This window comes from Adiantum capillus-veneris, chromosome 25 (genome assembly GCF_014529385.1).
Source record: "Adiantum capillus-veneris isolate H3 chromosome 25, ASM1452938v2, whole genome shotgun sequence".
Lineage (NCBI taxonomy): Eukaryota > Viridiplantae > Streptophyta > Polypodiopsida > Polypodiales > Pteridaceae > Adiantum > Adiantum capillus-veneris.
The window spans coordinates 28,680,782-28,706,080 of record NC_140955.1 but is presented as its reverse complement, the minus strand read 5'-3'; the positions used below and the strand labels follow the sequence as shown (position 1 = coordinate 28,706,080).

The 25,299-nt window shown below is 41.7% G+C and overlaps 1 protein-coding gene across 1 annotated transcript; it reads left to right on the top strand.

The window, feature by feature from the left end:
- Nucleotides 1–9,811: 9,811 nt before the first annotated feature.
- LOC147424630 (uncharacterized) lies at nt 9,812–13,840 on the top strand. Its single transcript, XM_086500403.1, has one exon. It carries the CDS (start codon nt 12,506–12,508, stop codon nt 12,899–12,901), a length of 396 nt encoding a protein of 131 aa, XP_086356529.1. The 5' UTR covers nt 9,812–12,505; the 3' UTR covers nt 12,902–13,840.
- The last annotated feature ends 11,459 nt before the right edge of the window (nt 13,841–25,299 follow it).

Below are 25,299 nucleotides of genomic sequence, written 5' to 3'. Positions count from 1 at the left end.
GAGGCTCTGAAAGCCAAACAGGGAGTTTCTATCTATCTTTTTGACTTTTTTATTGAAATAAGGCTTGAAGGGGACTCAGGGGGGCTAAGGGCATATACTAGTAGCACTTCTCCAAAAGAAATCATCAGGAGACATCCTGCGCGTAGGATGTCTCAAGGCCATGTTTGGGAACCCGACTCAATATCTCACCTCATACACAGCTTCTACATAGCTTATACATGCCAGCCATCAAGTTTCATCACATTTGGACAAGAGTAACCTCATATGCATCAAAAAACGGAAAGTCAAAGCATAGAGGCAATAAAGGGTCATAGACCTACCAAAACTAGTCCAAATCACATGAAACTTACACAAATATACTCATTATCACATTGCCAAGCTAGCCGTGGAGTCAGATATGAAAAATAATGAAATAGACATCCTACTCATAGGATGTCTAATTGCCCTATTGACCTCCAGCTGGTGTTTTTGAGTTCCACATATCTTTATAACATCTTCACAAGCTCATGTATCAAATTTCAAGCCAGACCCATCACATTTGGCTCCCAAAACCTCAAAGATGCACTTTTCTGAGCCTAAAAACACTACACATGCTCCTAAAAACACCAATACTTATCCAAATCAAAATCTAAGAACAAGGCCATGTTCTACATGCTAAGAGCTACCTACAAAACCAAAATCAAGTCATTCTGAGAAAAGAGACATCCCACGTGTAGGATGTCTCCAGGGTCATATTGACCTTCTGTGCAGGTATTGACATCATGGGAGTCTTTTACATGGTATAAGAAGCCTATATATCAAATTTCAATCCAATTGGATATCATTTGCCCATCCATATGGGACATCCTATCCATTTTGTGAGCCAAAAGCCTAAATCTGCTCAAAATTGCACTTTTTGATGTCCAAACCAAATTCCAAGTACATAGCCATGTTGCACAGGTCAAGTGCCACAAGAATTTCAAGTTTTATCAAAATCAGAGGAAGTAGACATCCTACGCGTAGGATGTATACATGCTTATTTTCCAGCCAAAAACCTACTGTGGGCACATGCATGGTTTCACTAGTCCCTTTTGAGTTCTTATTTCAATTTTCAAGTCATTTGGGTAGTCAGAACTTAGTTTATCAGCTAATATGTAAAAAAACGCTAACTTTGGACTACTGAGTGCAACAAGATCCATGGCATCCACAAAGTCGCCTGCAAAGAAGAAGAGGATGACTATCAAGGACTACTTAGAAGAAGTGGAGCCTTTTGTTATCATAGAAGGAACCCTGAAGCCCACAAGCAATTGGATTCAAGATGACCTACTGGAAACCAATGATCTGAGAATCTACCAAAGAGTGTTTGAAGATCCGGAGGGAAATGCAGTGGAGCTACCCATGATCCCTCAAGAGCTCAATGAATTTGTCAGGAGCAAGATGAGGGACTACTTGGAGAAACTGGATCTACACAATTACTTTGAAGCCTTGCCTGCAGGGATTGATGTTAAAAGAGTGTGGGAATTTGTCACCACAATCAAAGAGGACGGCATAGCCAGAGTTACAAATCTGCAAGGCAAGCCTAATACGATGATTGTCATCACAGAGAAGGTGGTGGCAGCAGCACTTGACCTCTCTAACAAAGGAGACAGTGTGACTAAGAGGCGGGATGACATTAAGGTCTACTCAGAGAAGAAAAATAACTATACATTTGAAGATATTGCAAACTTGAAGGTGGCCATCATGAGCCAATTATACAATCAGTACTTCCACATGTGTACCAAGTAGCCACAAAAATACAGGATGCCACCTGGAGCTATTGCCACCACTTTCACTTGGGCGATGCAAAAGAGCCGCCCGAGGGAGATAAACTATGCCGCTTACATTCACGACAACCTTGTGAAAATGGGGACCAAAAATCCTACTTATATTGTGCCTGGTGAGTTGATAACCAAAGCCATCTATGGAGCATTGCATGCCAAGGGAAATTGACCTCTACCTCCCTCCCAAAATGATTGGCTCAAGCTGAAGGAAGACAAAGAAGAAGAGCCTCCTAAGGCTCCAAGGGTAGCCACAAGGTTAAAGCGCCGTTTAGAGACAGTGCCAGAAGATCCGCCACATCCCAAGAAGGGGAAGAAAGAAACTCTACAGGTGCCAGTAAAGGAAACAAAGTCACAGAAAGCAGCAAGGCTAGAAAGACTAATGGAGAGTTTCAGAGCTGAGAGGATGCTAAAAGGGGATCTGAGAAAATTATGGAAGCCCTCATTTGAGGCTATGTCTGGATCTTCTTGAAGAACTCAAAGGGATCGCTTTGAAGATTATATAAAGAATTTTGAGATCTTAGATGCTACACCTGAGAATATCCCAAACATACCTTTTACCGAGGAAGAAGTTGATGATGTGAGACGGCAGCTACTAGAAGAGCACGAAGGGCAAGAAAGAGAGAGGAAAACAAAGGCTGATTGGGACTTCAAGAAGAAGCAACCAACCCCACCATCAAGCCGAGAATCCAACCCTCCACCATCACCACCTCCTCCTAGTCCTCCTCAACCCCAACAAACTGAGGAGTTGAACAAATCTGATGGGCAACAAGACTCCAAGGAAGAGGAGAACAAAGAGCAAGAGTAGAAGGCAGAAATTGAATCAAAAGATGAGAATCCAGATCCAGAAGAAAAAAACTATAAAATATTCCTTGATCTACTAGCTATTGGATACTCTCAAGAAGAGGCAGCTAATGCAGCTTTTGAGTTGTCTAGCACTAGGCCCAAAGAATATATGCTGAGCCCTCGGTTGGTGGAGTTGAAGGAAATGGTTAAAGATACAATGGATTTACAGCCACAAGCCAATGATTGGGATGAGGTGATGCAAAGACTCACTTGGCTCAGAGCAAGGTCTATGGCCACTGAGATTGAGTGTGATAATCTCAAAGAAAATGAAGTTTAAATCAAAACCGAGGTGGACTCGCTGCAAAAGCAGGACCAAGAGAACACATAGAAGCAAGCCAAGCTGCAAGCTGATCTAGATGTGGCACTAAAAAGATGCCAAGAGCTAGAAATTCAAAGTCAGGCAGCAAACCAAAAGCTTCAAAGAGCAGATGAGGAGTATAAGAAAATCAGCAAATCATTGACAGATGTGGAGAAAGAAAGGGACAACTTGACACTCTAGCTTGCTGATGAGTCCAAAGAAGTGGAGATTTTGAGGAATGATAAGAAAAAAGATGAGCTAGAACATGAGGCCAGCCAGGACGAAGTTATAGAGCTGAAAGATCAAATGAAAGTGAAAGATCAGACCATCCAGAGGCTAAGGGCATCTCCGGGCAGAGTCAAAGCCACTACCTCAACTAGCACTGCTTCAAAGAAGGATATATGTGAAGAACAGATGAAGGAACTCCAAAAGGAGCTGACACTAGAGAAGAGACAAAGATTGATGCTGGCCGAGGGCTCCCTAGTGATGCAAAGCCGTTTGGAGGATGAGAACAAGGCCATGAAAAATGAGCTAGCAACCTTGAAGAAGAAGATGGACGACGATCTAAAGATGATGCAAACTGAAAATGAAGACACCTAGAAGAAGCTAGAAGAGGCTGAGAAAGCCAATGTTAAATTGAACGACCTTTTAGTGACCATGGGGGATCAAGCTGAACAGGAAAAGAAAGCATAATATCAAAAGCAGATTGATGAGCTAAAAGGCCAACATCAGATTGAAGAGCCACACTTGAGCACAGGGCCAACAGCTATGGAAGGAATTGATATAGACAATGTGTCAGATCCAATGGACACAACAATGCAAGAGGACATCCTTGTGGGACCATCCCAAGAGCCCCAGGATCTGACACAAGAAGAAGAAGAAAATCTACAAAAGGCAATAGAAGCGGCAATAAAAGACACTGCCAAAGAAGCAATGGAGTGAGAGCAGAGGGTATTGAAGTCTCTGACCATTCAGAAATTAGATGCAAATGTCGTTCGACATGAATGGCTACAACCATCTCTCCCATATCCTCTTCTCAAGTATGAAGCTGCTACAATAAACAAGAGGATTAAAGAGGAGCCGATAGTGCCACTATACGAAGAAGATATCATCAAACCAGAAGGTATTAAACTTATTGTGGACTCTCGGCCAAAATGGAGAAAGGCATGGCTAACTAAATACCCACAGTATTTAGTACATCTGGTAGAGGCGCATAAAATAATCAGAGACAACCTTAGCTTTTTCCCTCTACCAAGGATGCGGACCTGGAAAGAACAAGAGCTGCTGAAGAAAAGCCACCCCATGTGGCTCAACTACCCAAAGCTGCCAGGCTTGAAGGCAGGTGAGAGAATGAGTGATCAATAGATGGTGAGAACCCTAACGGGCGCCATTAAATTGTTCACTGGCTTGCCTGAACTCTCTTGCATTATGCTCAGGAAAATATGTAAAACCCTTCTGGCAATTTTTGAGATCTTTAAACCTGGACAGGCAACAGACAGCATATTCTTCTTCCAAGACACATATAGATGTGCGTATGAATTGTCTGCTCAACCTTCCCATGAGGTGATACATGCCCTCTATCAGCGAATAATATTTTTGCCCTCGTACCATCTCCAGGCCTTTGAAGAAGCCTTCTACACCGGTTTCTTCACCATTGATACATATATATTCGGCCCTACATTACTGGCCGAGCATGCACGGTATGAGTCTGTTCTGAAGATGCGCGAAAGCCTCCACTGAAGAAGAATCTCTATTGTCATGTCGGGGACAACATGATCTAGGAGGGGGGCAGTGTTAGTAGCTGGACACACCCAACGGAGGATGATTGCCTGACGGGATACTAATTTCCTTTGTAATCATTCCTTAATTGAGAAGAAACCATAATTTCACCTTTGTAAATAGTGGGGCTTGCAGAAGCTTCCAAATTGTATCCCATTTTTGACATTTAGACTTAGTAAATGGTTAAATTGGAACATTAGGATTTGAGATTGTAAGGTATTTATACCACTTTTGACCTTAATGCAAAGGACCTTTTGTCATTGATATAAGTTTTGTCTGTGTGAGTTGAGCGTACTCTGTGTACGAGAGAGAGTGAGAGTTTATCTTGACGCTACGCGCGCACTAATACTCGGAATCAAGTGCGGAGAAGTGCAACGTGTTGCCCTCGAAGAGAGCTACGCGCCAACACCTACATTGCAGGTGTACGACCGACTTTGCGAGATCGATCCACGAGCTATATCTGGTGATTCGGTGAGCATATGTTGTCCGTTTTTGCATTTCAGCATATCCACGCGTTCGCAATGAGTAGAGCTACACATTAGGCACTTTAGTTTTCAGAAACGACGACTTGCAAAAGCCTGTCATACATCCTACGTGATTTTGCACCGGGTGTTTAGGGTTGGGGATTTAGGCAGACAGACCAAACAGAGTGATAGCCTGATAAAGGATACTTTGGATAGTGCATTCAAAAAACTATGGCATAATCGTGTCTCTGTCACTTTAAATATCCTTTTGGCCTGAACAATGCACTTGGATTGTTCAAGAAAGGCCAGACTAAGCAAAGGAGATATATGTGTCATTATTGTAGATAGTAGTGACTTCGAAGACAATAGTAGATTGTACTAATGACAGATCAGATTTATGGTGCATGTCTGCTAAGAAATATAGGGGTGAAGGGTTTGGGAGTTATTATACCAGATTACAGGCAAAGTTAGAACAAAAGGTGCAACAGAGAAAGAAGGATCATCACAGATCAAGCAGTGGAAGTCAGGTGGATACTCCAGATCTAGGGTATCTAAGTGATTAGGGAGCACAAATTGAGAAGGCAGGGCCTAGCCATGCAGCAAGGGATAATGCTTCTGATATGGAATTACAAATTACACCAGGTGAGGAGGAGAGAAACAGAAACAAATTTGTGGGTCTGTTAGCATTGTCTCAAATACAGAGACAGTCAAGGACGAAACTTAGGTTTTAGCCATTGCCTAACACACCAGCAAAAATAAAAGTTGCAGCAATATGTCAGCCAGGAACAATGGCACAACCCCCTAATCCAGCAAACCTCAAAGTTAGATTTGCACACTTCAAAGGTGAATCCAAAAAGGAAGACCCTGATGCCCATGTAGCTCAATTCAACACAAAATGGGAAGCAAGTGAACTAGCAGGATTGTATGGAGATGATGTGAAAAAGCAGCAATTTATTGCCACATTGGAGGGTAAGGCTATGAACTGGTTTATACAGTATGGTGCAGCTCATTTTCCTACTACACAAGCATTGCAAATAGCCTTTCTGTCAAGATTCAGACGATGAAAAACACCCACTGAAATCTTGAAGAAGCTGAAAACAATGAAACAGAAGAGGCTCCTTGTGGAGGATTATGCACAACAGTTTTTGGATATGAATGGAAGACTTGCAGTAAATGAAAGACCAACTAATGAGATGTTGGGATAATATTTCTGCAATGGGTTGAGGGAGACCTTGAGAACATCAGTAGCCACTACAGACATTCTTGGAGGTGCAGGAGGATTCAATGAACTGGTAGCAGCTGCTAGGAGAGCAGAGAAACGACTGGGAAGCATCAAACAGAAGAAGAGAAAGAAGAAGAAACATGACAGAGTCATATTCAGATTCAGACTCAGAGTCTGACTCAGGGTCATAGTCATATGAAGAAAGTTCAGATGCAGGTTTTGAAAAAAAGTGATCTAAAAGCAGAAAAAGGAAAAAGAAGGAGAAGGAGAACAGTAAACTGAAAAGGAAAAAGGATAGGAAAGGAAAGAGGAAGTCTAAGGGCGAGGGAGAGGATCTGAATAAAAAAATTAAAGAGCATGGGGATTTCAGCCTTTCAAAAGAAGGAGAAATCCTATTGTAATACATGCCAGAAGCCTGGGCACACATATGCTAATTGTTGGTATAATTTGACGACAGAGCTAATCCAAGATAGCAAGCACCAAGAGTGAATGCACCAATTCCAAATGCAGTGGAACCAGAAAGAAACAGGGATGGACAGCAGAGAGGATATCAGGGCAGAAATAACTGGGGACCACCTAATCCTCAGGGAAATTCAGACCCATGCACATATTGTGGGGAAATGAACCACAGGCAGGGTCCTAATTGTCCTTTGTGGTGCAAACATAGAGAGGAGAGAGGAATTCCCATCATTAGATATAACAATCAGAGACACCCTGTACAAGGACAATAGAACAAACCACCATAGGCTAATGTAGTCATGGTGGAAGAAGTTGTACTGACAAGACAACATGAGAAGGATCTCAATGTCATGCATGTTTAGCGTGATTGCTCAAGCTGCATACAGGTGGAGGAGATACTTGATAAGCCAGCATCAGTTTTGGTGGTTACAAGGTCAGGAGGGAAATATGTGCCTGATCCTGTGTTGTACCATAAAGAGATGAGAAACCCTGAATTATGGGAAAATCAGAGACAAATTAGACAAGGATGTTTGAAGGAGATTCACAAGAGTCAGAAAATAGAACAGGGTAAAAAGAAAGTACAACAGACAATACCTGATATACCATTGAGTATTCAGGAGGAAATTCATCATCAAGAAATAAGGGAGGCAAAAATGACAGCAGCGGTCCTGAAAAGTACCACTGTCACAATGGATCGGATTTTGAGCCTGGTCCCTGAATTCATCAAGCACTGATTTATTTGGTGAATAAACCACAGCCAACAGGAAGGTTGGCTAGGTGGATTTTATTGCTACAGGAATTTGATTACTCTATTGTCCATAGAACTGAAGGGAGCACTTACTTGCAGATTATTTGAGTAGACTGGAGTCAGGAGAACCCCCTGAAGGCATTACAGATGATTTACCTGATGCAAAATTATTTCAGATACAGCCAACAAAATCAGATAACTAGTATGAGCGGATGTTGAGTTACCTTACTGAAGGTGTTTTCCATGAGGGAATGACAAAAGATCACAGAAGGAAATTGGTCTTGAGAAGTGCCACATATGGTGGATATTTGTATAAGAGGAGGGTAGATTAGATTATCAGGAGATGTGTTCCTGAAATTTACCAAGGGGGAATTTTGAAGGAAGCTCATGAAGGAAGCTCTGGAGGCCATTTTTCAGGTGACATTACTAGTAGGAAAATATTTTAGAGTGGTCTATGGTGGCCTACAGTGATCAAAGATTCATATCAAGCCAGCAAGAACTGTGAGAAGTGTCAAAGAGATGGATATCCAAGAAACAAAGACAGGATGAGACAGAACCCAGTGTTGCCATTGGAGCCTTTTCAAAAGTGAGGAATTGACTTTATGGATCCATTCAAGCCTGCAATAGAAATTATAGGAAACAGATACATCTTAGTTGCTACAGACTATTGCACTAAGTGGGTGGAAGCTGTGGCATTGAAGGATAATAAGGCAAGAAGCCTAGCTTACTTTTTGTACAATAATATAATGACAAGGTTTGGCTGCTCAGTTGAGCTTGTGTCAGATCAAGGAGTTCATTTCCTGAATAAAGTGATCAAAATTCTGACTAAAACTCACATTATCAGTCATAGTATGTCATCTGTTTATCACCTCCATGCTAATGGATTAGCTGAGAGCAGTAGCAAGATCTTGGTGAAAATTTTGAAAAAAACTGTTTTGGAAAAAAAAAAGATTGGGATCTGAAACTCAATTCAGCACTTTGGGCATTAAGATCAGCTTAGAAAGTCAGTACAGGACTCACACCATTCAAATTGGTATATGGCTTGGAAGCTATGGTACCAATGGAGTTTATTGTACCATCTCTAAGGGTGACTGTTTCAAGCAGATTAACTGAGGAGAATTCAGTGAAGCAAAGATTGGAGCAGTCGATGGCTTTAGATGAAGACAGATTTTATAGTGCCTATGTGGCTACTGTAATTCAGAACAGGAGATCTGAATGGCTAAATAAGTATCTGAAAAAGAAGACTTTCAAGGAAGGCAATTTAGTGCTGATGTATAACTCAAGATTGGGCAAGCATCCTGGCAAGTTGAAACTCAGGTATGTGTGGCCATACAAAATATTCAAAGACTTGGGTCAGGGAACATTTTGATTGGGAGAACTTTCAGGGAAGTTGTTGAAAAAACCAGTAAATGGATTCAGATTAAAGTTGTTTGTGAAAAATAATCTACAAGAGGCTGAGGTGAATTTTGTGGGAATTTATTTAAAAATGTTTTCAAATGTGACATGTGAGTATAGTGGGGATGCCGACTTATGCCAAAAAGTTATCATAAGCAGGACTTTCGATGGGGGGAGAAGTCATGTCAACACACGTATGGATGTATACTGTCAAATTCTTGACATCACATTGCGGGGGCAGAGTTTTTGGCCTACCCCAAAGGGGTGAGGCCATAGCGATGACTCCCCTTTTTGCTAATGAAAAAGGAGAGTTCAATTTTTTATTTCCTATTTTTTTATATTGGCAGATGGGTATTCATTGTTTGCAGCACGAAGCCTCTCAAGGAAATGATGAAAAGGTTCGTGCTCTCAAGGAAATGATGAAACGGAGAGGTTGAGGGAGGAAACTAGAAAGGGACAGATCTCTCTCTCTCTCTCTCTCTCTCTCTCTCTGTGTGTGTGTGTGTGTGTGCATGCACACAACCGTTCAGAGGCACTAGTGAGGAGGCTAGGAGGTACGTAGGGCACGGAGGTGCGACAACAGCTGGAGTGGCATGAGAAGATAAAGAACGAGCTCTCTCTCCTTGCTCCGAGCAGTGTGTGTAGAGCTGGGATGCACACACATGCTCTCTCGGTTCTTTGCGTTGCTATCCAAGGGGTAGCACCTCTCTCTCTCGTTGTTCTCTATGTAAGGCGAGCGAGCTGGAGTGGAGTGTAGCCCCTCTCGTTTCTCTGTAGGGGCGTTCAAGCATACACCTACTCTGAAGGGGGGCCCACGGGTGCATTGCGCTGGCTAAGTATACACTCGAGCAGAGAGAGAGAGAGAGAGAGAGAGAGAGAGAGATAGATTATTGCTCATGGTTTCACTCTCCTGTTTTGTCGCCCTTCATCCATCGGCCTCCTCCTCCTGAGACCACCCTCACCCGAGCAGAGGCCCTGCCTTCTGCGCCTGTCACCTCCAGCTCAAACTCGGGAAGAGTAGCCATCGCTAGATTCGCCACCGAAGAACGCTAAGCGCGAGGTTTTGACATAGAGCGCACAGTAAGTGGGACTGATCCATGGTGGAAACTGACGCAGTGGAGCATGCCATTGCTGTCAAAGAGATGAAAGCCTTCTCCTTTGTGGAGGTGGGCGGGATTGGGACCGTTGCGGATGTAAGCGCCGTTGAATCAGCAGGGAGGGTGGTCATTGACTTGACATCTCTTCTCCGCCTCTTCCTACTGCCAGAGTGAGAAATGACTTAGGTTCTGCCGTTGCACACAAGCGACTAACAAAGGAGAGAGAGAGAGAGAGAGAGAGAGAGAGAGAGAGAGTGTGTGTGTGTGTGTGTGCAGGTCCTGTGGCCTTGGATCCTTTGTTAAGCTGACACAAGGATACTCGTACTCTTCATTGCCTCCCCTCTTCGATTCTCTAGACGAGCACGACCTACACGTACTGACATCTCTTTGTTCACCTGCGATCTCCCTCTCTCACCATCTCGTCTGCGTCTCTCTCTCTATGCACCTTGCCTACCACGGTGAGGCTTCCCTTTTGATCACAGGTGCTCTGTGCAATCGCCACAGAATCACACTCTTTCTCTTACTCTCTCCCCCCACCCCCGACACTTCTCTCCTACTTCGCGAACCGGCCCTGCTCGGCTCACACCTTGCCGCGTCTTTGTCATTCATTTGGCTCCACATTTGCACTCCATTTTTCTATTCAATTAAAAAGGATATATCCTTAGATACCCCATACTTAACCTCAAACCAAAACTTTGGCGCACCTACCCTAGGTGAAATGCTTGTAAGGCTTGATTGTGCAGGCATCTCACCCATTAATTTTGGATCTTGGGCTCAAGGGTTGTATTAGAAAGTGAGTGTGCATGAGTTTACCAAAGGTAAGGGCACCAATAATGGTATAGCTACTGTATACACACACATAAGGTGTGGGAGGAGACAATTGCAACCATCAGATATGGAACTATGGAACTGCTCACTCCTTTTCAAAGTCAAATGTTTTACCCAACATATTTTTCAGCTCAAAAAGAAGATGCACATCCATTTCTTTTGAAAGCGTTTTAAATTCTCATCTTTTGTCTTTGCCAAATTACCAAACGATTGAAGTTTTGTGTTTCTATTCTGAAGTCATCGATTCTTTTAGTCACAAGGGTAACACAATTTATCACTTCTTCCTTTAATGGTAGGCCTCGATATTTAATCACTTTTTCCTTTCCACCTTTGCTATCGAGGGTAGGCCTCGTGATATTATCACTTTTTTTCTTCTTGTTTGAGTTGTCTTCGTGGGTTTGGGCATATACAAATTGCGTTTTTTCGCTTGCGAACCGTGACAGGGTGGGCAGCACTGCAACGTTTTCTGTTCTTGCATGCAACCCGTGTTCTGTACTATTCCTGTTGTGCACATCAATTCTCCAAGTATGCATCGAAAGGTAGCGTCACCAGAGAAGGGGGGAGATGAGCCTGTCCTTCGGTCAAGCAGGGGAAAGGCAGCAGCACAACAGCCAAACCCAGAGGACTGTGAAAATAGTGAGGAAGGTCTGTCAACGTACGAGATGAAGCCGAGGGCTGCTAAAGATTTTGCCTCAGAAGTTTTCCCAAAACATTTATGCACCTACACAGTTGGCTTGCCTACAATCTTCGGATGTGGCTTCATATGACAAGGAAATTTATCCTGAATTCATATCAGAGGTCTTTAAGTTACCATTGGATGGGGTCCATGAATGGGAAAAGGCAACCGATGATCAGATGGTACAAGAGTTTGTCCCTGGGGAAGGAACTGGGAATTATTTTGTCATCAAGAAAGCCAAAACATTAAAGAAAAAAAATCAGCTGACATGGTTTATGGAGAGAGTTTTAATGCTGGTAAAAATTGATTACATGAGTAAAGATAACTTTGGACTTATAGCTGCAGCACAGTCAGGAACTCTGTTCAACTGGTCTCAAATTGTCTTTAACAGGTTTGTTATGGACGTGCATGGTTTGATAAAAGGAAACGGTCAGGAACATCAAAGATCCCAGCCTATTTGGGTATGATTCCTGACTATGCTAAAAAGCATTCATGGAATTTGGCAGTACCTCAAAGTAATTTGAGCAGAACATGAAAAATTAGTTCAGGGAAAGGCAGAAGGTCTTTAGCTTTTTCAGTACCTGATGACAGTGAACCACCGGCAAAGAAATAGAAATCTGAAGGCAAGAAAGATGTTGGGGAGGAGAGTATTCACGATACACCAGTTCAGACAAGACAGAGCAGTGATATGACAAAACAAGAAGAATCTGAAAAGGTTGCACTTTCAGAAATCTTTGGTGAAGATCTGACTGGCAACTTGATTGCTAAGCGTGTCAGTAAGCAAGAAAAAACTCAAAGCATTTAGGAAAGAAGGTGGCAATAAGATTGGGCAAACAGAAGAAAGCACAACAAGGGGAACAACCAGACTATCCTTATGTTCAAAAAGGGGTTAATCCTATGGACCCTAATGTTCAGAAGGAGGTTAATCCTTGGAGCCCAGGGGACATAGTTCCAATGCCAATGGGCAGTGAGCAGGAGAAGGATGCAGTTATGAAGACAAAAACAGTTATGAAGAATCTGAGTGACACAATGCACTTTATTGACAGACAACAGAAGGACATAAACAACCTACAAATGTCAATTGCAACTTTAAGAGACTCAAACAATGCTTTGATTTCAATGTATCAAGATGAAAAGCTGAAAAATACCAGTTTTGATAAGTTGGACCAAGATGTAACGGAGTTGAGGGAAATATACAAAGTGGAAATCAGGGCAAAGGAGGAGCAGATCATTGACATGAATAAAGAGTTGGAATGCAGAGTTGAAAGCATCTACAATGAAACAGTGGTTTGAGGAATTGAAGGAAACTTTTCTTGCTGAATTACCCATATTGACCAAGACTAATGTGGAATTACAAGTGCAATGTGGAGTATTAACTGAAAAATTGAAAGTACTGGAGAATGTGGAAAGTCAGCTCAGGGATTCACCTGATGCAGATGACCTAGAAGTAGATGTAGTGTTTTTGCCTAAATCTGATTTGAATCAATTAATGGATGAAGTTATTGAAACAAGGGAAGAAATTTGGACATCCATCCAGAAAAGAATGTTGAACATAATGCAGAAGCCTTATCAGATGTTCCAAATCAGAGATGAAATAGAACCAGAGTCAAAGTTACGGGAGCTTAATAAAGAATTGGACAGTAAAATGAAGGTACTAGAAGCCAGAATTCAGATGGAGATTGTTGAGGCAGATCTTTTGAGAGCAAAAGCTCAAGCAGTTGACTGAAAAGAAAGAAAAGCCTGTATTTTTGAATACAGTGGATGCTGTGGAAATAGAAACAGGTTATGAGAAGAAGTTCAAAATTCCAATTTATCTGAAAATGATGAATAGCAGGAAGTTGAACAGATGCTGATGGATAATGCACCTAAGTTGAATTTGCCAGACACATTGAATTCAGATGATCCTGAGAGATCAGGGATTCCTATTTTGGTTGATGAGTGGGCTATTGTACCATTCACTGGAAATGCAGAAAATTGGAGAAGCTGAACAGGAAAAGTCAGCAGGATGCTAGGAAGGATGTGGAAATTGAAAAGTCAATTTTGATTGGTTTTGCAGGGAGTTCAGAATTAACAGTCAAAAATGTAGTCAAGTGGATTGGATATATCTGGTGTATTTGTGTAAGTTGGATTGTTCCAGCCACTGCACTCTACACTTGGTGTATTGCTTGAAACCTAGATGAAATTTACTGAACTGATTTTTTTAATTTATTAAACAAGGGATTTTGTGGGTTCAGAGGTCAACTATTTTGGGAAAATAGTATCCACCGGGTGTGCCAGTGTTAAAGGCATGTTGGCAGGATCTAGGGGATCTTTATCTAGTCTTTTACTTATGATTCTGAACCTTTGTCTTAAGTCAAATGTGAAAGGGTGTAAGTAGGATCTAAGTCTTTTGAAAAGTAGAAACCTAGGGATGCGAGATCTAACTTGAAGAGACATGAGTTATGGTTGTATCTGTTGCTGTCTGACGAACAGATTGGAATGTAACCGTGTTTTCTGAAGTATGGAACATAACAAATTTTGTCATCTGAGTTGTAATCTATCTTGAAGTTGTTATCTATCTTGTGTAAACTATGTTTTTGAATTGTGCTATGAACATTGTGTGGTGAAGAATGGGTCTGGATATAAGGGAGATCGTCAGATTTGATGTTCAGGAAAGACAAATTAGCCTGAATGTATTTCAGTTGTGACTGTGTTCTTTAAGAGAGATCTTTTATCTGAATTAGTTTAGGGGAAGCATTTTGACCCCTAACAAGTGCACGCAAAGTATTCAAGAAACACCGAGTGCATCTTCTTGAGCAACCCCAGATTTGTTTTGACTTCTTGAATAACTACAATTTTATTTTCATTGAAATTATGGCATTGCTCTTATTGACCTTTAGTTGAGTGTGGTTTGCTAAATATTTAACAGTTTTCTTATTGTTGCACATTGCTTTAGATTTAGTAAATACCAGTGCCAAATAGGTAGATAACTATACATGCTTCTGCTCTCAAGGATTGGTACCATGACTTGTAGCTACCACTGTGATCCTTATAATTACCAGTGTTAGACTTTGGTAGCATACATGTTCTCGATAAAGGTAGCTAGTAGTATGATAGTGGTTGCTACCAATCTGCCATGGTGTTCCTAGTAGATTTGCTAGCTACCACGTTCAACCTGCTCGTTACCAGTCTCAAGTCCTGATAAAGGTATCCATCAGCCTGATAGTGCAATCTACCATATTGCCATGGTAGTATTGGTGGACGGGTAGCTACCACTGTCAACTTGGTAGCTATCAATGTCCTAGTGCTAGCTTCCATGACAGTCCTAAGAAAGAGAGCTATCACTCTGAGAGTGATATCTTCCAATCTGACATGCAATCCTGGTGGAAGCTACTAATTAACTTGCTCGTTACCAGTCTCATAGTCCTTATGAAGGTAGCCATCAGTCTGATGTGCTATCTACCAAATTGCCATGGTAGTATTGGTGGACTGGTAGCTACCACTTTCAACTTGGTAGCTATCAGTATCATAGTGCTAGCTTCCACGATAGTCCTAGAAAGAGAGCTATCACTCTGAGAGTGATATCTTCCAATCTGCCATGCAATCTTGGTGGAAGCTACCAATCTATCATGGCAATCTTGGTGGAAGCTACCAGTTTGCCATCGCAATCCTAGTGGATTGATAGCTACCACTGTCAACCTGGTAGCTACCCTTAGATAGTCTGGTAGCAACCAGCCTTATAGTACGAGTCCTTAAAAAAGTTAGCTACAAGACTGAGGCTCTTGTTACTTTTCTCCTTCCACCGATCACAAAAGTATTAGTTACCATTCTGATACTAACTCTCACCAGATTGATCTTAGTTTTGCATGTCAACAATAAGTTTTGATTTTGCCAATAAGTGTATTGAATATCATTATTTAATGCAGGTAGAATTCTTTCTTGCCTTCAAACAGAGTCACCCAAAGGGTCAAATTCACCAAAGGACATTTGAAAAGCTGAAACCTTATTTTGTATGCAAGCTTCGAGATCAGTACAATTGTCATTGCATAACTCATATTCGAATGTCATTCTTGAGGGATGTCGTAAAGACAAATTTCTTATGGTGTGCATGGAAAAGAGTGTAGTTGTCAATGTGACATTTGTGGTGCAGATGGGAAATACAGTGCTTACACAAATCATTTCCCTAGCCTTACAAAACTTTGGGAATCAGCTTTATGCTCGAAGGCTAGTGGGTCAAATTTTTTTGCTGTGGGCCTTCAAAGAAGCTACCAATTTGCCCAATTGAAGAGTTAAATAGTGCAGGCACGGTAGCAGTGGAGATATTTGAAGACCATGAAGTTGGCGAAACAAATTTAGGGAAAAAGAAGAAAAGAAAGGTTTTGTCTCACAAGGAGATGCAGTGCGGGCATCTTTTCATACTATTCAAGGATCATTTGAGTAAGTTTATAAAGCACAATTTTGTTTACAGACGGTAGCCTGAGAAATTTAAAGATTGTCTATGTATCTTCCCTGAAGATGTGGTAGTGTCAATTGTGGATTTCGCTAAAAATTACACTTTTAAAGAACAAAATAAGATTCAATCAATGCATTGGTTTTCTAGCCAGGTCACAATCTTTGTCCACATCACGTATGTGCAAATCGCAGGTAGTGTCCAAAAATACTATCACTTACTATATATCTGATGATAAAAGCCATGATACTCTTTTTGTCCAACATTGCTTTGTGCTCCATTATGGCTGGTTGAAAGAGCTAGGCATATCGCTCAAACAACATTGGGTGTGGTTAGATGGTGCAGCCTCACAGTTCAAAGCAAAGAGGCCTTTCTATTTTGTTGTTCGATATGGAACTTTGACAAGTTTGAAAATGACACATCACTTTTTACGTTCAAGTCATGGGAAGGGCGAACATGATGGTGCAGGTGTTGTTATTAATAGGCATCTCACTCAAGAGCATTACAATGTACAACAGATGTGGTGCCATTTTTGAGACAAACCATGTCCAATGGTGCTACAGCCATGTATTCTTCTCAAGTACGACCATTTACTCAAGTGTTTTGGGAGATCAAAGTAGGTGATGTGGGTAGAAGCCAACGTTGGATTGTAAATTTGTGCCTAATGGACGCACGTTACATTGTGTCAGTGGCTACTCCTTAACAAATGGAAAACTTGTCAAGTATAGGCTATTCTCATGCTTCTATAGTGCTTGTCTACAAGGCAGCTGAACGAGGTGTTCCAATAAAGCACACGTTTTTGCATGGAATTATGTTACCCTTGAACCTACAGATGATATCGAAGATGATGAAGAGATTGAAGAGTTTGCATATGAAGTACACCATAATGTGTTGAGTAATGCACTTCATGTTGGTGACAATTTTGTTGTTATAGCTCCTCATGACAATAAGGAGCTTGTGGATTTCTATGTCTTGAAATGCACAACAAAAAAGTTTCAAACTAAAGCTTTGCTAAAAGATGCATGGGGGAATGTTTACAATGCTGGCTCATTTGTTGTCAAGGGAGTTTGGTACAAACAAGCAAAAGAAAATCCCTACGAGTTCAAGCTATTAATTTCTGAGCCTGAAGCTACCTTGCAATCCCACCTTGTACGAACTATGATTCTACAGCTGCTTGTATTGTGTGTCATCCACTAGAATTGTGGATGACACATAGTATTGACCTCTTTTCTCCCAAAAGTCACTTAGCTTCTTATAAAATACAGGCTTTCCACTAGGTAGCTCAAATCTAGCCTCTTTTGTGCAATCCTTCTGTGTAAGGATATCCTTGAACTAGGGAAACTGAACAGGAAAGCAGGTTCTCAACATTTTTTCTGCTTTCTTCTTCATGCAGCAGGTCCACACAAACACATCAAAGTGCACAAGGCACCAGTCCAAGAATGCAGGTGCATCCCTTTTAAACCCAACAAACACCCCTGCTCTATCTACAATCATTAGCTAATTCCAATAGGAAGGCATATTTGAACAGTACCTCCTGTCCATTGAAGTCAGCAGGACACCATTAATATCAAAAATTAGAGATGGCTTACTCTCAAAAATTGTGTTCGAAGGATCCTCCCATGGATAAGACACCGTCCCATCATCATTCCTTACATAACCTGCAGCACCTGCATCACCTCTATCCTTCCATGGCCAAGACACCGTCCCATCATCATGCCTTACATATCCTGTACCACTTGCAACACTAGTATCACCACCTGCATCACCTCCATCACTTGCACCACCTGCATTACCTCCATCAATTGCACCACCTGCACCAGCATCACCACCTGTATCACCTCCATCACTTGCACCACTTGCATCACCTCCATCAATTGCACCACATGCATCATCTCCATCACCTCCATCAATTGCACCACCTTCATTACCATCTGCATCACCTCCATCAATTACACCACTTGCATCATCTCCATCAATTGCCAATCCTGCATCACCGGTGACTTGCACCAATTGCATTACCATCTGCATCAGCTGCATCACCTTCATCAATTGGACCACCACATCAGGAGGTTCTTTCATAGTAGTCTTTTTTATCATATCTATTATGTGATCAAGATTGTCAATGTAGCTAGTGACAGCATCTGAGCATAAAAAACAATAATGAGATAAACAACAATGATAGATAGGACATTAAAATTTTTGATTTTGGCTTTCTTAATACATAGAAAATTGAGAATTGTTACAAAGCCAAAGTGGAAATAGGCTTTAGAAAAAGAGCCAAAAAATGGAGATAGGCCACAAAGCAAAATATTGAGACTATGTTTGGAGTCTTTTTCTGGCTCTGTCTGGTTGTTGTAGCATCTTTTCTTCCAGCTTCTATGGAACTATTTTCTCTTGTCTCTTTCTCTACTTGGTCCTTTGATGTCCTTTGATGCCTCATCTGCAAGAGAGAAGAAATAATGATCAGGAATGAACTTTAAACAATATTATCTACCTTTAGGAAAAAACAAAACCAAAATTAACACCTGTCATCTTTCTCTTTCTTTCCCTTTGCATCATTTGTATGGTCTACAAGATGGAAGGACTGGTGTCTCTGGCTGACATTTCATTGGTCTTCATTGATGAAGGACAATTTTTTGCTTGATCTCCCTTCTCACGACTATCTTTCTCTAACACACCTTCGTTCTCAACATGTACTTGCACCTTTGGATCCTGTTCTTCACAATTGTTACCTCCTACAATCTCCACCTCAACGGCTGGCTTAGCCTCTGTAGTCATGAAAAGTATAATTAAGAACAATGTTTGAAGTTACATGTGGCTATAGCATGATAGTGGAAGCTATCAAGAAAGCACTAATAGTGGAAGCTACCAGGAAAGCACTGATAGCTACAAGTACTATCGTGGTAGCAATCAGTACTATCCTGGTAGCTACCAATGCCATCCTGGTATCTGCCTGACTGAGAGCTACCAATTTGACATGGAGGCCACCAGTGCTATCCTAGTAGTAAGCAATCTAACATTGGTTGTTAACAGAATGAAAGCCTAGCAACAATCTTTATATAGCACAGCTTCCTTCTCAGCATGTACTTGCACCTTTGGAGCATGTTCTTCACATTTGTTACCTCCAAAAAAATTCACCTTGGCGGCAGGTTCAGCCTCTGTAGTCATGACATGTATTAAGGAATTAAGAACAATTTTTCAAGTTACATGTAACTGCAACATGACAGTGGAAGCTACCAGGCAAGCACTGATAAGCTACCAGTACTACCAAATGCTATCCTAGCAGCTACCTTGTCCCCTGCCATCATGGTAGCTACAAATGCTATCATGGTAGCTACCAAATGCTATCCTAGTAGCTACCTTGTCCCCTGCCAATCATGGTAGCTACAACTGCTATCATGGTAGCTACCACTTCTTTTTTGGTAGCTACCTTGTCGTTTGCAGGACCTCCATGGAAGAATGGTAGCTCATGGCAGAATGATAGCTACCACTTTTAGGCTGGTAGCTAACAACATGACAGTGGTATAACTACCTTGCCACATGCAAGACTTCCATGGCAGAATGGTAGCTATCAACACTAGACTGGTAGCTACCAAGCTGACAGTGGTAACTACCTTGCCACTAGCATGAATTCCATGGGAGAATAGTAGCTCATGGAAGAATGGTAGCTACCTTTACTATAATTAGCATGACAGCTGCCACTATGAGGGTGGTAGCTACCAGTCTTGTATTAGTAGCTACAATTAATAGGGTTTCCTTGATAAAATACAAATAGAATATGGGTTTTAGCTCAATGCCACAAAATGCATCAGGGTGCATACCATAGTCCATGCAATTGGATGCACCACAATTGATTAAGGGCACCAATGATGGTTTGGTTTTTGATTGAACTCCTTGGAAATTGGCATCCGTACTGTCGAGAATCACCAAAGACCGCATGGTATGCAAAATAGGTTGCATGCATCCCACCTCCATGCATGTATCTTTGCTTGCAACAACATGGCCAAAACAGTACATGTGAAAGGCATGATTGCAAGGCATGCCAACTGCATCGTTGTAGTACATCGTCAACCCGCAAACACTACAAGCTTTGTGCAAAGCAAAGGTGCCCATATCCATAGTTGGAACTTTTGGTCGAGGTGCAAACAACAAAATTATACTTCTTTTAACCTGCATGCTTCTGACAAAATCCATTAGCATAGTCCCAATGGCGACCCTTGATTTAAACTGGTCACTTCTAATTTGAAGCTGGCAGCTCAGCAGGAGAGGTTCCCAGCACACTTCAAGCATAATGAAGAAGGTACCAGGTGGATTCATGGCTAGCCCGGAGGTCACTGCGGACGAAGTGGAAGATATTACAATAGGGTCAATGAAAAAAACAGTGCGGGTGAACAAACAGCTACCAGAGCAACTAAAAGATGCATTGAGAGCACTATGCCTGGAATACAAAGGCATTTTTGCATGGGACCACATTGAGTTGAAGGAAATAGATCTGCGGGTGTGCATAGGATCCCACTAAAATTGGATGCCAGGCCAATAAGAATGCAAAAATACAAAATGAATCCCAACAACGTGACAAAAGTGAGGGGGGAAATCAACGCGCTGCTAAAGCCAGGATTTATTGTTGAAGTAGAAAGCAGTGACCGACTTTTTCCAATTGTGGTGGTTCCTAAGAAAAATGGTTAGTTAAGAATTTGTGTAGACTTCAGGAAGCTAAATGAGCAGACTATAAAAGACCTATTTTCACTACCATTCATTGACACAATGCTTGATCAATGGCGGGGTATGAAATGTATAGCTTCGTAGATGGCTACAATGGCTATAACCAGATTGCGATGGCTGAAGAGAATAATGACAAAACAACGTTCGTAACTAAATGGGGCATGTTTGTCTTCCTGGTGATGCCATTTGGGTTGTGTAATGCACCATCTATATTTTAGAGAGCAATGATGGTAATATTTTCATATTACTTGTAGAAATTCGTGGCAATTTTTGTAGATGACTTTACAGTATACTCAAGTACGGTTGAGCATCTAGAATGTCTGAGGCTCATGTTTGAAAGGTGCAGGGAAAAGAGAGTGTGAAGGAGTACGAGCGGAAGTGCGACGCGAGAGAGAGTGCGAGAAGAAGAGCACGACGATATGGTGAACTCGCTCCACTGTAATGTGTAGAGCATAGTGAGTTCTTATTAGGTTTTTACATCTCTTGTATATTAGCTTGTATAGTAGCTTCTCTCACACTTAAAGTACCACATTGGACTTTAAGTGGGAGGTTGTTGGGGTATAAAGCCCAATGTGGTCGCCCAGGTAAGTGGGCGGGCCGCCAGGTATGTACTACCCTACACCTAACTGCTTGCGAAAATGCGCAAAGCTCTCTGAGGGAAGTCCTTTTGTAAGTAGATCAGCAGGATTTTCTGTGGTGTGAACTTTGACAAGCTGAAGTTGCTTATCCTCGAGCATTACCCTGATGAAATGATACTTCACATCCACATGCTTTGTCTTTGAGTGATAAACTGGATTGCGAGCCAATTGTATAGCACTTTGACTATCACAATATAACACAGGCATCTCTTCTTTGATTCCCAAATCTGTTACTAGTCGATTAAGCCAAATTGATTATTTGCATGCCTTTGATGCTGCAACATATTCAGCCTTTGTAGTAGACTGAGTAACACAATCTTGTAATCTAGAACGCCATGATACTGCTCCACCAGCCAATGTAAAGACATACCCTGACGTAGACCTTCGGTTGTCTAAGTCACTTGCATAATCTAAGTCTGTAAAACCCTTTACACTTAGCTCCTGACTCCCATAGCATATACGCATACTCTTTGTAGCTTTCAGGTATCTCAATATTCCTTTCACTGCCTCCCAATGTTTCTTGCCTGGGTTTGACATGTATCGACTTACTACTCCCACTGCAAATGCAATGTCTGGGCGAGTAGCAATCATTACATACATCAAACTACCCACTGTAGACGCATATGGAATCTTATCCATTTCAGCCTGTTCTTCCTCAGACACAGGACAATCTTGTTTGCTAAGTTTCACATATGGTGGCAATGGAACACTCAGTGCCTTTCCCTTCTCCATATTGAAACGTTGCAAAACCTTGTCAATATACTCTGTTTGAGATAACCAAATCAACTTCTTTGATCTGTCTCTCTCAATGCGCATACCAAGTATATGACTTGCCTCACCCATGTCTTTCATGTCAAACGATTTTGCCATCTTTGACTTCAGAGCTGAAATTTCTTCCAAGTGCTTGCCAGCAATCAACATGTCATCCACATACAAAATAAGGATCAGCCAACTACCATCCTTAGCCAGCTTTGTATATAGACAGTGATCGAACTCACTACGTTTGTAGCCTTGAGAAAGCATAAACTTGTGGAATTTATGGTACCATGCCCTCGGTGATTGTTTTAAGCTATAAAGACTCTTTAACAACTGGCATACCCAATCTTCCTTGCCTTTCTCAACAAACCCTTCTGGCTGCTGCATGTAAATTTCCACATCTAAATCACCATGCAAGAACGCTGTCTTGACATCCATTTGGTGCAACACCAAATCTAATATGGCAACCAATGCAAGAAAGCATCTCAATGTAGTCATTTTGACCACCAGAGAGAAGACTTCATCAAAGTCAATGCCTTGTTCTTGCTTAAAGCCCTTGGCAACAAGCCTTGCTTTGTACTTTGGCTGACTATCATGAGCGGTGATCTTATACCTGTAAACCCATTTACAGGGTAGAGCCTTTTTGCCCCGTGGTAATTTAACTAGCTTCCATGTCTGGTTTTTATGTAGATCTGTCATCTCTGACTGCATGGCCAATTGCCAATTCCCGGAGTCCTTCATTTGCACTGCTTCCTTGTAACATGAAGGCTCATTGCAATCAGTCAACATGACATAATTCATAGATGGAACAAACCTATCAGGAGGTCACGTGACACGTCCAGATCTACGCACAATAGGTGGCTCAAGCTCAGCCACAACCTGTGGTTCCACTCTATCCTGTCCTTGCTCCTCTTGAGCTCTAACATTTTGTCTTGCACGTGCAGGTCCATCTTCTTGGAAGACAACTCTTCTAATCTCCTCAACCCTCTCTAGTTTAAAATGATATTTGGATTCATTAAAGTGAACATCATTGTTGCGGACAACCTTTCTGGATTCGGGATCCCAAAGTCTGTACCCCATCTCACCAGAATTACCATAGCCTAGAAAGATGCACTTTCTACTCTTTGGCTCAAGTTTGTTCCTAAATTCCTTTGGAACGTGAGTATATGCCTCACAGCCAAAGACTCTGAGATGCTTGTATGAGGGCATTTTGCCTGACCATACCATCTCTGGCACTGAATCCTTCTGCAAAACCTTGCTAGGAGATCTATTTACAAGATGAACAGCTGTTGATACAGCTTCAGCCCAAAACCCATTTGGCAGTTGTGCATTGGACAACATACTTCTGACCTTCTCTTGTATGGTCCTATTCATCCTCTCAGCAACACCATTTTGAGGAGGATTGTAAGGAGCAGTAAGTTCACGTTTTATACCTTTTGACTCACAAAAGTCCTGAAAGGCCTTTGAAACATACTCTCCACCATTGTCAGTGCGTAAGCATTTAAGCTTCTTGCCACTCTGATTCTCCACAAGTGTCACAAACGTTTTGAAAACACTAAACACTTCATCCTTGTGCTTGAGAAAGTAAACCCATACTTTCCTCGAGTAATCATCTATAAATGTCATAAAGTAAGAAGCTCCCCCTAGAGATAGGTTAGGCATAGGTCCACACAAATCACTATGAACAAGTGCCAACTGTGTATCTCTTCTACTGCTTCTATGCTTATGTGGCTGCTGTGTTTGCTTACCATACAAACAATGTTCACAGAATTCAAAATCATTAAATGAAAAGCCAGGAAAATAACCAGAATGAGACAAGATTTCCATTCCCTTCTTGGACATATGTCCTAACTGGCTATGCCACAAAGAAACGTTCGGCTGCTCGGTTACATTGATTACATTTTTAGAGACATTTGATACATAAATCATGTAAAGTCCTCCAGACTTTACTCCATGTGCTACTATCATAGAACCCTTGGATATCTTCCATATGTTCTGTCCAAAAGTGGTGACGTAGCCAGCATCATCAAGTAAACCTGTGTTGATCAAGCTCTTTGTAATTGCGGGAACATGTCTCACATTCTTCAGCGTGAAAGAAGAGCCATTCTGAAACTTCAATTGAACATCTCCAACACCTAAGATCTCACATGTCTGCCCATTGCCTAGCCGAACATGATCTTTAGTGGTCACATAAGAGGTACACCACTCCTCGTTTGGAGACACATGAAGTGATTCCCCTGAGTCTATAATCCAATCACTCAGTGCATTTCCATCAGATGTTGTAAGAAGAGCTGAGTCCATTGTATTCTTCAAGAAGTAGATGTCTCCTGACACTAGACTGTCATCCTCTGCAACAGTGTTTGTCACATTTATTTCTTGAATCTTCACTGAGGACTTGTTCTTCTCACCATGGTCTTCAGCTTTGTCTTTGCCTTTTTCTGCTTTCCATTCTCTGCAGTCTCTTTTCATGTGACCCTTCTTGCCACAATGGTAGCATTCTATGTCACTCTTGCCTTTAGCACTGCGGGACTTGCTACGAGACTGATTCCTCTTTCCACCTTTGTACTTTTCTTTGGTCCTTCCCTTGACAACTAAGGCTGTTCCTTTGCCTTTGTCCATTGTCTTTCTATTGGTTTCTTCAGTAAGCAAACTTCCTTCTACACCTGCTATGTTCAAACCATCTGGAGGTGCAGAATTACTCAAAGCTGTGCGAAAAGTGTCCCAACTTTTCGGCAATGTGATCAACAGGAACATAGCTCTAACAGGTCCATCAAACTTGACACCTTGAGCTGACAAATGACTGTAGATTGTGTTGAATTCATTCAGATGATTGGACATAGGTGTCCCTTCTTTCATCTTCAAGTCAACAAGCTTCTTAAGCCAGTATACCTGTGAAGCTGCACTCTGCTTCTCATAAAGATCACTCAGCTTTAACCATGCTTGATAAGCCGACACCTCGTCTGCTACATTGAAGTAAACGCTTTTTGCCAAAGTCAGCATAATGGTAGAAAGTGCCAATTCATCCATTTCGCTCCATTCATCTTCGTCCATATCTTCTGGTTTTATCCCCTTGAGCTTTATAGGTTTTATCTGCTTCTTTTGTACCAACACGTGCCAAATCTGCTTCTTCCACAATGGGAAATTGG

Excerpts from the sequence above, each read along its gene's own strand:
- LOC147424630 (XM_086500403.1), top strand. The coding sequence starts at position 12,506 with ATGGACCCTAATGTTCAGAAGGAGGTTAATCCTTGGAGCCCAGGGGAC.